At 30.1% G+C, this 17209-nt stretch overlaps 1 protein-coding gene across 3 annotated transcripts in view; it reads right to left on the reverse strand.

Moving 5' to 3' along the window:
* LOC105151251 (sphingomyelin phosphodiesterase) overlaps positions 1 to 17209 on the reverse strand; it is a 47286-nt gene that overhangs the window by 21048 nt on the left and 9029 nt on the right. For all 3 annotated transcript variants that reach the window (XR_015547605.1, XM_011064853.2, XM_011064852.2), the window contains exons 2-4: positions 3624 to 3730; positions 1170 to 1378; positions 104 to 400 (exon numbers count right to left, since the gene is read on the reverse strand). Coding sequence is in view for 2 of the 3 variants with exons in the window: in XM_011064853.2 (XP_011063155.1) it covers positions 104 to 400; positions 1170 to 1378; positions 3624 to 3702 (585 nt within the window). In the remaining variant the exon portion in view is untranslated. The remainder of the gene's footprint in view (positions 1 to 103; positions 401 to 1169; positions 1379 to 3623; positions 3731 to 17209) is intronic.

Below are 17209 nucleotides of genomic sequence, written 5' to 3' on the forward strand. Positions count from 1 at the left end.
CAACTTTTTTATACAATAATTTTTTATACTTACAATTTAAGTTTTTCGAGATATATAAGTTAGTTACAATGCCTCACCCTATATTTGTATATTCAGGCTTTACCCCAAAGAGCATGGTTACTCCGTGACAAACTCGGGGACTCTGTATGTTGAGAGATACGCAGAACTGATAAATGCTAGCCATGATCTCCTCATCATTCTTGCCGTTCTTTATGTAGTGCTGCAATAAACCAGCGCCGACTTTACAAGCAGTACAAGAGACCTTGGACATAACAGAAGTTTCGACTTCCATCATCACTTGTCTTAGGTCTAGCAGTTTAAGAGCTTTGTCCACAAATCCAGATAGGTGTCCGTTTGGTTGGACCGTTTCCATATCCCATAACATCCGCGAATAATTTAACTGTAATCAAATGTATAGATACGAGTTGAAAATTAATCAGCGTGCATCCATGGTGTTATATCGTTTCATAACGTAAAATAGATCGGATTAAAACAAGTTTCCGCATGTCGCTTTTTATGCGCCGTCGCGTCGATCGCAATCTTGAGATAATCGAGCGTATACCTCTTTCAAGATCAAAGGAAGTTCGCCTATAAATACCTGCCGGCATTGACTGTGAAAAAACAGCGTTGCAACTGTTGTAAGATTCTTTAATATGATTGATTTACATATTTATAGATCCATAGGAACCAAGGGCAAGAACTATCATATTAAAGAATCTTACAATAATTACAAAGCTGCTTTTTCTAAACTTAGCTATTTTCTTTTACGGAAGCAATGACGAATGGTATCAATGATCGCGCGCAACTTTCACGAGTGAAAGTCATTGACACTGTTTTATACACTGTATGCGTGACATACGAATAGGAAGAATAGAAGATACATACTTGCCTTCGCTATGGTATTTGTCAGAGATTGCTTTAGTGAAAGTATTTGGGCACTGAAGTAGGAGTCGCGACAACATTGTCGTGTCTCTCCTCTGTAGGATGTCAGACGAGAAGCAGAGAGACAAGAAAAAGGAGAAAAAAAGTCGAAAAAAACGAGATCGATGAAATGCAATCGTAAGAAAGCAGATGATTTTCAGATAAATTGTATTTTCGCAAGGTTATTATATATGCGTGCATATGAAATGGCTGTACATTAACGGCTGTGCCTGAAAAAATTCCCTTACCCGTTCCAACTGTTCCGGGCTCGTGCCATTAACGATAAAAGTTTCCGCTGTAGGCGGTAGTTCTCGAAATCTTTCATTGAATGGCAGTAAAGCGACATCCATCTTCTCGGCAGCTCTGGCTTTCGCTGCGATCCATTCGTCAGCTAACGCGGTCCAGTTGGTCGATGCTATCTCCACTTCCCGTTTCGTTCTGTAGCAAATGGGATTTCCTGCGAAAATCGGAAAAAAAGCGGTTGTTTAATTACAGAGGCTATGAGCCTGCAAGACAAATGCAATATGTTCAAAATTATTTATTTTCGATAAATTATTTGTGTGTATCCGCAAAAAACCGCACATATAACTTACAATTAGATGTATATAATATTATATGAGTATCAGGAATGTTACATATAATATATAACGATAAATATAACGTACTGATATGGCTCTATCTCAGCAATTTTAAACATATCATTTCTATATCAAAAATATATCAATAATATATTACTGCAATGTAATATACACATCTTTTTTTACATATTTCTATACGTACATTTGTCAATAAGATTATCGCAACATAAAATACCAAAATTTTGCATAACTTCAAGTAAGCATAATTTCGTGAAAAATGGTCATATTTAAAAGTTTTTTTTACTCTTAATGGTAAAGTTTGTATTTTAAGAAGTTTTCGATAAATTTTAAATTTATCCTTCTTCTGCACATTTATATTACTGCACGTTATTTTTTCTAAAGTAAGGATGTGTTACGTCCCCAAAAAATTTTATAATTTGCACTCTATGGGGTGTAATGAATTTTTTTCGCAAATGTTGTGATAATCATCGTAAAATATGAACTTTTCCTTGCAAATTAAAAAAAAAATAAAACTTTATATGATTTCTTGTTGAGGAGATACGGCATGTATTAAAGTTACCTATATATTTTTGTTTAATTTCCTCCAACATTAGCATTAACCGATGCGCATCAAGAGGTTGCTTGGATTTTGCACATTATATGCATACGTGCACACACACACACACACACACACACACACACACACACACACACACACACACACACACACACACACACACGCACGCACGCACGCACGCACGCACGTACGCACGCACGCAAGAAAGATTCTTATTATGAGATACCGAGTTTATTTTGGGTAAATGCTAGAATCTGTGGACAGAATTAAAAAAATAATAAGTCATTTTAAAGGGAATTTAAGTTTTAAGATAAGATATTACATAAAATTTAATTCAAATTTTATTTTTTTTATAAATTAAAGAAATGTAAAAAGTGAGCAAATCGCAAAGTCAAAAAATTGTGCTCCTAATATGAGATGTCCCGAGAAATCGATAATAAAACGCAAAATTAGTATTGCAATTAAAAAACTTTATTTAATGTTTCGAAAATACAACTAAACACAGCGATGCATTGTACCTAGCTGACTCATCAGGTAGTTGAGCATCAGATGCATCGCAGAAACAGGCACTCAATGTTTACTCCGATTGTCCTTTTTGTTATATAATAACATTTATATTTTAGCAACGATTTTCACTACGACATAGAAGCATAGGTTATATTTCATATTAGAAATATTCTGGACATCTCATATTACGATTTTCACGCCTTACGGTTTTACGATCATCAAATCTAATTGTAATTAAACGATTCAACATATCACATATTTTTCTATTAGTACGACCTTACTCTATCACCACATAAAAAATTTATTACCAAATATTTATTTATTTATTAATAAACAAGGTTTAAAAGCTCATTTCAATGAAACTTGAAGATATTCAAATTCTAAAGTCTTTTTTTGCAATGACTACAGACATGATCTAATAATAAATTTTCCACTAAATAGTTTTCAATCCAAGAATCCATTCCACAATAAATTCATGGTGGAATTAATAGATAGTGTTTATTAGTTTAGCAGAAACACCGCTATCTTGTATTAGGCATCTATCTCATAATAGGGGGCTTTCCTCTGTATGTTTCAGTAAACAAGAAACATTTTGGAACATTTCAACAACATTGTAGCAACATTGTAACATTGCTATTGTACAATGTTATTGAAATGTTCCAAAATGTTTCTTACTTACTGGGATATTTGTGCGTGCGTGTATGTTAGAATTGACGCACGAGTACGTTTACACTTCAAAATTTCGGACTGCCACTTCGTAGAAGTATGCATATATGTCAGAAAACGATGATGTGTTCAATATATTTTTTGTTAATTATTTAGTTAATTATTACACAACGAGTGATGGATAAGACCTTTTGAATGTTACTCGGAATAATGACCTTGAGAACATATTTCAAGGTCATTGACTTTTGAACGGACTGACCTTGTGTAAATATTTACCCATATGAAACAACTCTATTGTTATAAAGATTTCACACGCATAAAAATAAGCAAATATATTTTTTATCCAATAAAACAATTTTTTTAAATGTACATACCGACAACAATCCATGTCGAATTGGTCAGGAAAACGCAAAATAGAAAGATGCGACTTAATATTCTGCCTTGATTTGGCATACTATTTTGTACTCTTTGGTATTGGTACCTGCAATCATAAGAAAATACAAAACATAGAAATAAAATTAAAAATTGATATATTGAAATATTACATGCAAGGAAACATATTTCTCTTAATTGTATTACAAATATAAGATGGACGAAGAAAAGCGGAATTAATGAAAATAAAATAAAGAAATTTGAAAGAAAGAAATTTTTCACCGAAAATAGAAATAACAAATTACATGTAACACCATTACTTTCCTTATCCCTATTCTGTTATAATAATGATTTTGGGACGAATTTTTTTATGACTGTAATAATAAAATCAGGTCGGAAAGTTAATTGATCGTTGTTTATAACAAGTTGGAAAAGTCACTCCTTACTAAAAATTAACTCGTCACTTTTTAAACATTATTTGTAACGAGGTAAAGCTACTCGTTACTCATCATAAATAACAATTTTTAGTAAATAAACGCGTAATGAGGTGATTAAGTTAATAAAAATTATTAGTTATGGACTCTTGAAATTAAAATAATGTAGAAAGTTAGGCAAATGAGAGTTTGGTACTTAATGTACAATCATTGGTTATAAATATATGTAAATTATATTTGACTTGCTGTACACTCGAACGTTTGAGTGATTCCAGCGACATCAACGAACAAAAAAAAAATGAAGTTTTCACCGTATCAGATAAGTCCCTACTGCATATTTCCAAATATTTCACTATGGTCAAAAACCGGTATGATTGCAATGGAATAACAGATGTCTGAAGAACAGGAACGTGAAATAACAATTTTATTACAAAATTAAGCAAGTTAATTTTACAAAATTTTATACAAGATAAAATTGTAGCTATAATCTGTATCAGCGTCAAAATCGTTCGAATGTACAGCAAATCAAATATAATTTATACATACATACAACCAATGATTGTGCATTAAGTACCACACCGAACTCTCATTTGCCTAACTTCCTACATTATTGTAAGTTACTTTTCAAAATGACTTTCCCAGTCTTAATGCACTTTCAGCAATTAGTTAAGTATCATAAAAAATTGCAACATTATCAAATTTTTGTTATAAAAAATAATAGAAGAAGTAATGAAATAATAACTCTTCCATTCCTTAATTTTTTTATACGCATTTATTAACATGTGAGCATCAGCGACACACACCGTGTGACATGGATTTTCGTGATTTCCGACAAATATTGTTCTCTCAGCCGTTTGGATAGTGTTGTGCTCTCACCAGTCCCTCAGGTATGTTATATAATATACGTGTGCAATGACGGTTTACTTTATTCTTAAAATATAAACTTCGACTCTTGCGATACACCTATAAAAATTGGTCTCAATATGTTAATAACAAAACTAATACAAATTTAAGATTTAAATACATATTTCATTTTTTAAATTAATAACATGAAAACATATCATTTGAAATATGCAAAAATTTAATATGCTGTTCTTTATTATCGCGATAATAGAATTAACATGAGAACGTTTAATATTAATAAAGAATAAAAAAAGTTAATGTATCGCAGAATATTTGCTTTAATTGATACTGACATCACGAATTCAAATATTTAAGAATCCCTTAAAAAATATAATTGGGAGTCAATAGTGAGATAGTAACCATGACATTGACGCTCCATCATAATTGCATGTTGATTGACGAATAGTAACTTTGGGTAATAGTAATGGTCATGGGTCCATGGTGGTAACCATTGACACTTACAAAATACAATTGAGAAAGCAGATTTGCAATTATTGCAAGATTCTTCAATACGATTGGTTCTTACTTTTGGTTTCTTATGGTTTGATTTGATTCCTTTGATTCTGCTTGCATTGATTGTCTAAATGCAGATCCAACCTACGTTCATCTTTAGGCACTATGAGCATCATTGAACTTTTTCCAAACTAATTTTCCAATGTTTAAGATTTTATAGAAAATAAACTAGCGTTTATATATGTATATATACAAAGTGTTCCATAATTCATCCGACAATGCTCGTAGGCAAAGCAAACTAAACTGAATCGAAAAGTCCTTTATCATTTTGCAATTTTCGCAATAATTAATACAATATTAATTACTAAAAAGTCTTCAATAATTTTTTCTCAAATACTATGAACTTTATAGAAAAATAGCGAGAGATAAAAATTGTTTATTTTTTTCTCATAGAGCTCTAAGAATTTTTTAAGAATTTTTTTGGAATTTTTTAATACCGTATTTTTTCATGTTGGTAATAATAAAAAAATGCAGTACTAAAAAGTTGATAAAAAATTCTGAAAAAATTCTCAGAACTTTATGAAAAGAAAATAAATGATTTTTGTCTCTTGCAGCTTTTCTATAAAGTTGATAGTATTTGAGTAAAAAATTATTTAAGATCAATATTTGGCAATTTTTTAGTAATTAATATCTTGTTAACTATTGCGAAAATTGCAAAATGGTAGAAACTTTTCGACTCAGTTTAATCCTCTCTACCTGCCCATAAAATATTTGGTGATTATTTCCAGACATCCTATATATATATATATATATATATATATATATGTATAGAGACAGAGAGAGAGAGAGAGAGAGAGAAATAAAAAAAAACTTTAATTTAAAAAGAAAAAGGTTAATACATTAAGGTTTAAAAGTAACTACATTAAGTTGAAAGCTATAAACTTTATAAACTTTTTATTTAACTTTTAACTATTATTTAAGTTTTAACTTTTTATTTAGTTTTGAACTTATTAATTAATTTCTCTCAACTCTGCTTGAAAATATTCGCAAGCTAAAAACAGAAAATGTAATTTCTAAATTAACTTTCTCATCTTTTTACAAAATGTATTTCTCAAATTTATTGTCTCAAAAATATGTTATTTCAAATTCTTATAACATGTATTATACCAAAGTGTATTATTACAAAATATATTATTATAAAACAAAATATAAAATGTATTCTATTAATATATTCGTGATATCAAAATGAATACAAGAATAAAATAAAAATTAAAAAATTAAAAATATATAAAAAACGTAAAAAGGTATAAAGTATAAAGGTATAAAATATAAAGGTATAAAGTATGAAAAGGTGAAATAAAAACGAAACTATTATCCTGCTACTGTTCTCGTCGTGATTTTGGATAGTACCAAAAGTAGGAATTTTTGAAATTGTTTTTGTCTTTTATTTGCCTTTGCAGATTTGGGAAATGTTGTCTCCTAAGACAGTCATAACGATTCCGCATAGAGATAATTTCCATTATGAATATATTTTCATCGTAATTATAATTACATTATTATAATTACAAATTATAATTTACATGGAAATAAGTATCGGTTAGCTCTTTATCAAGAAACGTGACATTGTACATCGCTAATTAAAATTCAGCGAGAAGTGTATGTAAATTACCACGACGGCAATCGATAGCAATAATAAATCCAAGATATTGTGAATGCAATATATAATATTATTAAATCATAAAAAAAAATGTCTCTATGCGCGGAACATTTCTCAATGTCTTCGCGATCTTCTCTGCTATTCTTTCTTCAAAGAGCCGCATCGAAGATTCTTCCTCTTTTTTTCAAATTCGGTATAACATTTCTTCCGCGGAAGAATTTTTAGTACATTGTGGCACACATTTTGAAACAAAAAGATTTAAAAAAGCTAAAAGGAAATTTTTTCCAATACACGATTTAAAACCAGAAATGATTTAGAAAAACGAAAATATTCAAATCACATCTTAATCCTTAATTTATATATATTCATTCAGTCTTGTATGTGCAATTAACTCTACATAAAATAATCGATTTTTTAAATAAATTAATTAAATCTATAGATGTATAATTCTTTTTATGTTCATTTCGTCGCGTGATATCAGTGACGGATTATATACGAAGCGCATGATGCGCATACCTCAGGGCCAGGTTGCTGCGAAGGCCTAATCTTGGGACTCTGTGATTCACGCCTCGCGTATTCCCACGTACTCCTTGATCGCCAGGCCAGTAGACGGCCAGCTCGTGAGTGTGCCGTGCATGTTGTCACTTGTCATAACTGATATTATAACCGCGATTTTATACTATATCCAATTCTTACAACACAATTTAAGATCATTTCATCCTTGTTGTTTGTTAAACAGCAAAATGTTAAACAAAAACAAATGATGCCCATGAGAATTGTGAGCATGAATCGGACCGCGGCCTATGTCTATGGCTAAGAGCATGGAGGGAGCATTGTCTATACCTCCTGTGTCTATACCCTCCGGCCCAAATGTGTGTCCAAGATGTGTGCGAAAAAGAAAGATATGGAACTCTCATCGTCCTTTGTGCGCATGTGTCAACATGGCAGACACTATAACTTACTATTGAAATATATGTATACAGTTTTTGTATAAATTTAAAGCATGCGCAGAGATACATGTATATTTGTTTTACACGCATCTTCATATATATCTTTCTCTCTCATCTTGGATCTTTCTTCTCTCTCACAATTCTGAACCACAATGCTCCCCCATATCTATATGCTCTATGGTCGCTCTCTCTCTCTTTGTCATGTGATTGCGTTAAGCGTTGTATTAGAGTCGAAAACACAAAAGTAATAGTATACTACTAACAGAGAGAAGCTTTGCTACATTAACGTTTTTGAATCGAGCAAGTTTGCACCGATCTGGTTTTGATTAACGTCACATTCTGTACTATTGATTGAACATGTAACATCAATCAATAGTAAAACATACTAATACTAATTAATCTAACCCAGGGCGATGCAAAGTTCAAAAATGCTATATATAAAAGGTTTCACTTTAAATGAAATTAATATTAATCATTATTCCTTCTTGTTATTTCTTAAAAAACATGAATTATAAACACGTTTCTAGTTCCGAAAAACAAAAAAAAACGAAAGAAATCTTATGTATTTATTTTATTAGATATATGACATTTATTTTTTTTTATAAATGACATTTATTTTTTGAGTTTGTATTTTTTTCAAGGACGTAAAAGACTCGAAAATTTTTAGTGTCTCAGGCCCAAAAGTTTCTTAATCCGGCACCACACGCGATACGTCTTATATCATGTGCATTTTATCAAACAGAGAAGACGTTTCATATTGCGCGTGCGAAGAGATTTCTATATTTTATATATCTGATTACTTTTAGATTAAATATCTAAAAAATGTAAGACTGAAAAAAATAGTAACATTTTTTCAATAAAATCATATTTTAAATAATTCGAGCTTTCGCTGATAAAATACAAAGATCATTTTCCGTAAGAACTGATATATTCGTCGCATAGAAATTCTCTTGTAATTCACATTGTTATCAATAATGAAAATAAATTGCTCATCACCAAAGTATTTCACAAAGCTAAAAAAAAACGACTACAACACTATTGAAAACCGGCTGCAACGCTTCCTGAACTTCCTTCAGAAGATTATGGCTCTATAAAGACAGAAATTATGCGCCAATAACGACCTTAACCATCACTGACGAAAGTGGATCTCTAATAACGTTACCGCAGCACAATGATTCGGAAAGTGAAAAAGCGAATGATTGCTAGAAGGGAGAAGAAAACCAGCGCGTCCCCAATTTCTTGGGTCGGCCGAAGAAACTGGAACTTTGTAAATGGAGTATCACAAGCACGCAAGCGTCAACCAGTTGATGACGAAAGTGGATCATTCGTGTCACTACTTGAAATATCTTCATCTCCCAGGAACAAATATTATAGTGATTACAAAAAATTGTTAAAGAACAAATGTACGATGCACAATCGTATGCACATCGATTACAACTTAATAAAAACGGATTATATAAAAATGTTTTATTGCGCAGATATTTCAATTTGGAAAGTGAAAAAGACAGTGAACATTCTTTTTGGAAGAATATTTCAAATTAAGCAAGTAGTGTCAAGTAGTTTGAATTTGAATTTTAAGGAAATTTAATGACTGAATTATAATTACTGCGTACATGCATTGAGGACTGAAAAAATTTCTTGGAATCCTACGATATCCATTAATACGCATTAACGAGTTGTAATTATTTCCTTCATTCATTTGTCTTCTGCTAGATAACAGATAGCTTTGATATGTTAACAATTATAAATTCTTTATAACAAGTTAAATTTCTTAAAATTATTTCTTCTTTATTCTCAATTTTGCGAAAATTTGTATTCATGATGAAGCTATGTATCTTAAAATTAAATTAATTTCGTAATTCTATCTACATCAATCTGCTAACAACATTATTAAAACCTCAAAAGCATATCACAGCTGACGATTCTTAGACACGCTATAATGAATTCCTTTGATATTCTCTGCGCCAACTTTCATCCTCCGATCGAGAAGCAAAGCCTTCTCGACGATGTATGTGGCACAACGTGGTTTCACGAGCTGTAAATTTATCTGTGCGTGGCCATTTAAGCAATATGCCTTCCTTCCCGAAAATCTGATCAAACACTATAGTTGGCGCCACTCAGAGAAATTACCCAAACAACACATGGATGTTCAGGACAAATAATGAGGACTTCCTATTTCCGTCCTGGGACGTCCTAACGACGTCTTGATATAGTAAATGAAAACCTCAACGCATTCTCAAAAGGTCCCGAGGACATTCCCAAGAACAATCATGGGATATCGTAAAGAGGATATCGTTACAGGATATAAAATAAATTTTCATATATAATTATAAAATGAGTATCATTGATTAGCAGCATATTCCAATATGTGTATGGCAAAATTATGAAAAAAAAGCATTTCCCTCCGAATTCTGGAATTAATTTTATGGTTTAATTTTATGGCTTACAAGCAATCATTCTGAGGTGCACTCTAGTTTGCATCGCTTGATTTCTCCAATCGAATAAGAACTACTTTGATGAATCCTATCCTATATAAATGTATAATTGTGACATATCCGATATATGTCACAATTATACATTCATACTATAAATAGATATTGTCAAAAATGTAATTTTAACTATATTCACATATAATTAAAATATATTTCTTTCTTAAATGAATCTAAATAATTATAAGTTTTTATTTCAAATTCTAAAACTCTTACAAGAATGTTCCTAGAATGTTCTGAGGCTGTCCTGAGACTTCAAAAAAGTGTTCTAAAGATAACATTCTGAGGACGTCCTCAGGATGTCCCGTAGATATATGAATGTCCTTAAAATATCTCAGGACATCCTCGGACATATTCAGAATGATCCTAAGGACGTCTTGTGCTGTCTGGGCATGTGGCTGTTACGCGCGACTGTGTAGTGTTCAGCGTGCAAACTAACTTTCGTTTGTCGTAATATTGAGAAAAGAGGAAGGTCGTGTATTCATGATCATTAGCAAGAAAAGATGCCGGAAGTATTTGCGCATCTAATATATATTTGCTAATCCATCAGCTTCTGTCCATCTTCAGGAAGTAATGCACACGAATCGCCGGAAACAGCAGAAGAAGTTCGCTTGGAAGTTTGAATAATTTCCTTTTTAAGACAAAGGAATTGCTTTGTAGTTAAGTAAGGTGAAATCTTCTCATGATTTTTATATGTCATAATGTTACGATTGGCTTTTTTAATTGTTCAGAAAATTCTTTATTTTATCAAATTCCAATATATTCATAAATTTATAACATATATATTTCATATATTAATTTTATATACTCTAAGTGGATTTTAAATATTGTGTGTGTGTGTGTGTGTGTGTTTGTGTGTGGTGTTAATATTAACAACCAATACAATGAGAATTATATACGTCGCATGGTATTAAATCCACATTGATATTTTTCAGAGTGAAGGCCTGTATATGTATATATTATGTATGCCTGATCCGAGCATGGTTTGAATTCTTAACAAGACCCACTTATCCTCAATCTTTTTAAAAACTTTTTTGAATTCACATGATTGATTATCTTGTCATAACAATTTTTTTTTATTAGATTGTTGTAAATGTACAAACTCAACTCCAATATTTTGAATATTTTCAGAGAAAGGCGGTCAAAAAATTTTCTACAGCTTTCTATCTGGGTCATATTCGGGACTATATATCTCACATCACATAAAATAAGAACGTGAATATGTGACACACAGTTACGACTATATGGAAAAGAAATCAAACCTCGCCAATTGCATATATCCTCTTCATCGTAGCGATTATACGAAAAGCGACGGATTATTGATGAGAGATTTTCTTTGCGGTTCAACTTCATTATCACGTGATTAGCGTGATGGAATTTTATTCAATTTGCAATAGGATAGGATTTAAATTAATGATATATTGTGATAATTCTGTTTTCTTGTCACGATTTAAAAAATTTCAGTCAAAATCATTTATCGCAATACATCGGATCAATACGTACCATATGGTACAACAGATGAAAGCATATAAATAGGTATATATGAGTATAGGTACATAGATATTGACGTATACATAAGAGTAGGCGTATGGAATATAAATGTGCAATGTATATAATATATATGTAAGGTAAAATCGGTATAAAATTATATTATTTTATGTAATTGTTACTGGATATTTTATAAATTTAGACTTGCTTATACATTGTACTTACACTTAAACTCATTGCATACTTGCGTTTACGCAAGTACGCGACGAACTTAAGTGAGTCTTCTTTCGTTGAGCCTCACGGTGGGTCAAATAACGGTCAGCCGCGTATTCCACTTGGCCAGCCTGCTCGCACCTCGATTAACTGCGCCAACTCGTAATTTCAGTGTCGACGAAAATTTGAGAACGATATTATCCGAAAGAAAGACGTTCAAAGGAAAAAAAGTTGTTAATTTAACGTCACTGTCTCAAAAATTGAAGTTACTAATCGGAGAAAAAACAATAAACAAAGATTAATCTAATGAAGATTAGACTTCTCTATCGTGACATTCTTTTAATAAATACAATAAAATTCCAATTCGAAGAAAATGAAAAATTGACGAAATTGAGGACATAATCTCATAATGTCTGTTTGCAAAAGCTTGAAAATCAAACTTTATTCATCCAAAAATAGCAAACTATTTACATGGCTATTATTACCTACCTGATAATTTTTTAATACTCTACTTTGATAATCATTTTGTCACAGATAGAAAAGATAACAATAATAAAAATAGATAAAATGGAAAGCAGGAATATATTCGGAAATACAGTGCATATCGTTCATCATCCGCGTTATATATGCAACTTTCGCCGAAACTAATCCTACTGACCCATTGCAATCCAGCGAAATTGAAATAGACTATCATCATTTATCAAGCTTCGTGAAATTTAATTGAAATTATAAAGTAACATGGCAAATTATGCAGCTCAAAATTATATAAAAACAAATTTTGATTCATATTTCTGACTTTGACATTACGAAAGTAACATAATGGAAAATTATACAAAATGTCTAAAAACTTCTTTACGAATTAAAAATTTCAAATGAGTATCAAAAAAGGGCAATATAAGGCCAAGCGCACGCTGTTAGTGTACAAAATCCGATTTATATGTATATTAAATTATAATATCATATTTAAAATCTCAAACATTTCGATTCTCACAGAACCATATTCAGTGAACAAACTACAATCAATCGATATAATAAAAACTTGCTAAATACGATGATGTTATTAGTTTTTATTAAAAATATGGGAAACATCTTTTTTCAGATTAAAGTCCTGTTTTTCATCCTTTTCGTGATATATGATTTTCAATACGAGTAGATAATATGAGTATTCCATGTGAAACTTACATAGTATGCGTAGATTATTAATATTGTTGGAAGAAAATTTAATAAATAAAATGAATTCGCAAAATGAGGATCCCAGAAAATAGCGGATATTATTTGATCATTTGGTCATTTTTTGTGCTGTCACTAATTATAAATTAAAAATTATTATAAAAATTCATAACTAATGGGATCGTTTCGTATGATTATGAGAATAATGCCGTTAAAAATAAGATGAGCTGAGAAAAAATAGGCTAATTAAGCCTTTAAAAAAAACGAAAAATTAAGAAAAATTGAAAAAATTATTACGAAAAAATTACAAAATAAATATATTTTAGATGCAAAAAATATAAAAAACACAAAAATATATAAAATATAAGAAACACAAAATAAATAAATAGAGAAGATAGAAAACCGCTATATCCACACTCGTTGCTCCAGCTGAAAGCGGTTTATAGAAAGTTGGTGATAGTACAAAAATAGTCAAATGACTATTTTGATTCCTTCATTTAGAATTCATTTTATTTATCAGATTTTCGTTTAATATATTAAGAAATATTTTTGCATATTAAATTTTACATAAAATACCTCATTCGTATTAAATATCATATATCATGAAAGAGTGAGAAGTAAGACTTTCTAAAAAATAACGATATTCTCCATATTTTCAATAAAAACTAATATTCAGCATTTTAAAATCAATAAAATTCGTTATTTTTTCTGTTTCCATTAGTAGACAAAAAAAATCGTTTTTTGATTGTTCCTTTTAATTATAAATAAGTTTTTATAATCAGGGTTCTAAAAGATTATGGTGTAATAAAGAAAAGAGATGTGCTTTTGCGCAAGAAGGTGATTAATCAATGAGGATGATGCAACAAGGGCCGGCCATATTAATATATCAGCCAATCAGCGATACTGAAAATATGGTATAATTTAAATACGGAAAAGACAACTAATAAATTTATTTTGTTGAGAATTACTACATTATGACTTTTATGATTAATAATTAAATCCCCTAGTTAATAATAATAATAATAATATACATTATTAAATTATTTATACATATGAAAAGGGTAAAAATAAATAAATAAAATATTTTGTCAGAATTTGTTAGAAAAAACATTTCAACGAAATATATGAAGAGAGAAGAAGATAAAGACACATAAATAAAAATAAATAAAATACTTTGAACTAATTAGAAAAAATATTCCATTTTTAAAAATACCAGAAGGTTTGCGTTATTGTGTTTTTATCCATTACTAATGCCAACATTTCGTGAATCTTGCCGTTCACTTCATCAGGGTAAGGAGCGCATTTTATTTTTGTATTTCTTAATAGAATTTCACAGGTTAAATCTTTATTTGAAGTTATTTGTACAGGATTATTATTTATTTATTTTTATAAAATATTATTTACACTACTCTAGATTGATCACAAAACGTATTCTCTGTAGAAAGAGCGTTAGATAAAAGACTTCTGATTGTTGTTGGAGAATTATCTCCATAATATTCGGGTTTTTCCTTATAGCATTGAAAGAAAATGAGTCGAATAAATACGTGCTGAAACATTTTTTAATTAAATAATTTTTTTTACATTTAATATAAATTGCCACAAATTCATTGTCTTTTGGAAAAGAAAAAAATTTTACTTTTTTTACTTTCAAACTTTCACTGCGATTTTTACATTCTTTAACGCTGCATGTCAGCCATCATTCTTTTAAAAACAAATCACAAGTCATAAAGTCTCAAGTTTTTTTTCTATACAATCATTTTCTAATATGGAAGGTGACTTGTTCCAATGCCTTATATGCACAAAAGGATCCAAAGTCCACCTTTAGTCCACCTCTTGTCTTTATTACACCACGTAAAAGGTTTAATCAAAAAGTTAGTAGCTGCAATCTTTTGATTCATTAAATTAAATTTCATATTTTTTTATAGAAAAAGATTCTTTTATGAGAAATAATTCCATAATAAAACATAGGGAAACCTGGGGCATAATGAAACCACGATGTATAATAAGGTACAGTCGATAATTTGAATTACATAAATAAGATTAAGATACGATTGCGCAATAAATCAACTTATTGAGCAATCATATCTTAAATAAATAAATTTAACAAAGAATATATTGTATTATTCGAAATATCTAACTTTAACTGTTCGCATTCTCTATTAGCGTTTTCTCTCTCTCTCTCTCTCTCTCTCTCTCTTTCTCTATTGTATTTAAATATTTATTTACTGTAAGTAAATGGTCTCATTGATATTATCTAAACAAATATTTATTCACAATAAGATAGGAAACAAGACCGTTTATGTTAAATAACTTTAAAATCCGAAGCGCCACTACGGTTTGAGTATTAAGATGTTGAACTAATATATATATTTTCAAACAATTGAATTAATTTCAGAAATGATAATTACATACCGATATGATTGTCGGCATTAAACGCAATTAATCTGAAATATTAATAATCCCCCGAAATTTCCCAAATTAATCTTAAAAAACTGTAATAAACTTATTGCGTAATTATCATTTCTGAAATTAATTCAATTGTTTGACAATATATATATTAGTTCAACATCTTAATACTCAGACTGTAGTAGCGCTTCGGATTAAAAATATTTATTCAAATTTCGTGAATTTTTTTTCAGTGTAAATGGCAAAGCAAGATTAATGCATGCTTCCGGAAAAACAATAATATAATTTCGACCTGTTAACTTATTTTTTTTACAGTAAAAAACTTGTATTTTTTAAGTAGTAGATACTCCAATGAATATTTCAGTATAAAATCAAGTTGATTTAGTTATTTTTAAAACTTTATTTTTAGTTATTTTTATGCTTAAAACTTGTTCAAATTTTATTGTCATTTTATATTTATTGATCATTATGTATATAGATCCTGGGTTTCCTGTTTGTGTAGAGATGAATGTACAGATGCTGTGGGCATTGAGCCAACCACCAAGATTGGAATGACGCGTTCAGCCTTGACATGCACGTGCAACGTTTGTATACGTCACAACTCATCTCGCGTAATTCATTGTAAACGGTGCTATTGGCTTTAATTTATATCCGTTTTAGCTACTTCCAATGCAAGTAGTTCCAAAATGAAAACAGTGATTCGCATGATGCAGTCACATAAGATCATGGGTATATCCAGGAGGAGGATTTTGAGAGTTCAACTCTCCCCCCCCTCCTCCCGAAATTTTTTATTGTTCCATTTTGGGAGTCTCATTAGCATACATCTTGATAGCATCCATTCACACCGGTCGGTGCCTAATAATTTTTCACTGTTTTACTAATGAGAATATTTTATTTTGAATTAGTCAATTCTCTACTTTACTCTATCGAAATTTCTCTTTCATTTTTAATTGTAAGAAACATACAACTTTTGTGTGAATTTTTTGCTGTTAAAATATTTTTTTCTTTTCGTTATAAGATCATATAAATAATTTTTAGTATTTCTGTTAGTTCGAGCATACAATAACAATTAAAGAATTAAATATTTTGCTTGTATTAGCTGAATTGTCTTTCTTTAAAAAAAAGTCTTTAAAAAAAAATAAGTAAAAGTTACATGATGTACAAAACGTAAAATTTTTCCTCTTCAAAATGAGATACGAGGAGATATTAAAAGTTATAAAATTATCCAAATGGAATTCATTAATGTTAAAAATTGTTATAAATCACAACAATAAAATTGATGCAGTTCTTTTCATTACAGTAACAAAATCATCCTTTTTTTTTTGGTTGTCCAATTGATGCACCATACATCCTCGGATTGATGAAACCCTCCTTCTTCAAAAAAAATTTCATGATGCTAATGCATAAGATCTGTTTGTTTTAGAC

This window comes from Acromyrmex echinatior, chromosome 15, assembly GCF_024713525.1.
Source record: "Acromyrmex echinatior isolate Ae372 chromosome 15, ASM2471352v2, whole genome shotgun sequence".
Classification (NCBI taxonomy): Eukaryota; Metazoa; Arthropoda; class Insecta; order Hymenoptera; family Formicidae; genus Acromyrmex; species Acromyrmex echinatior.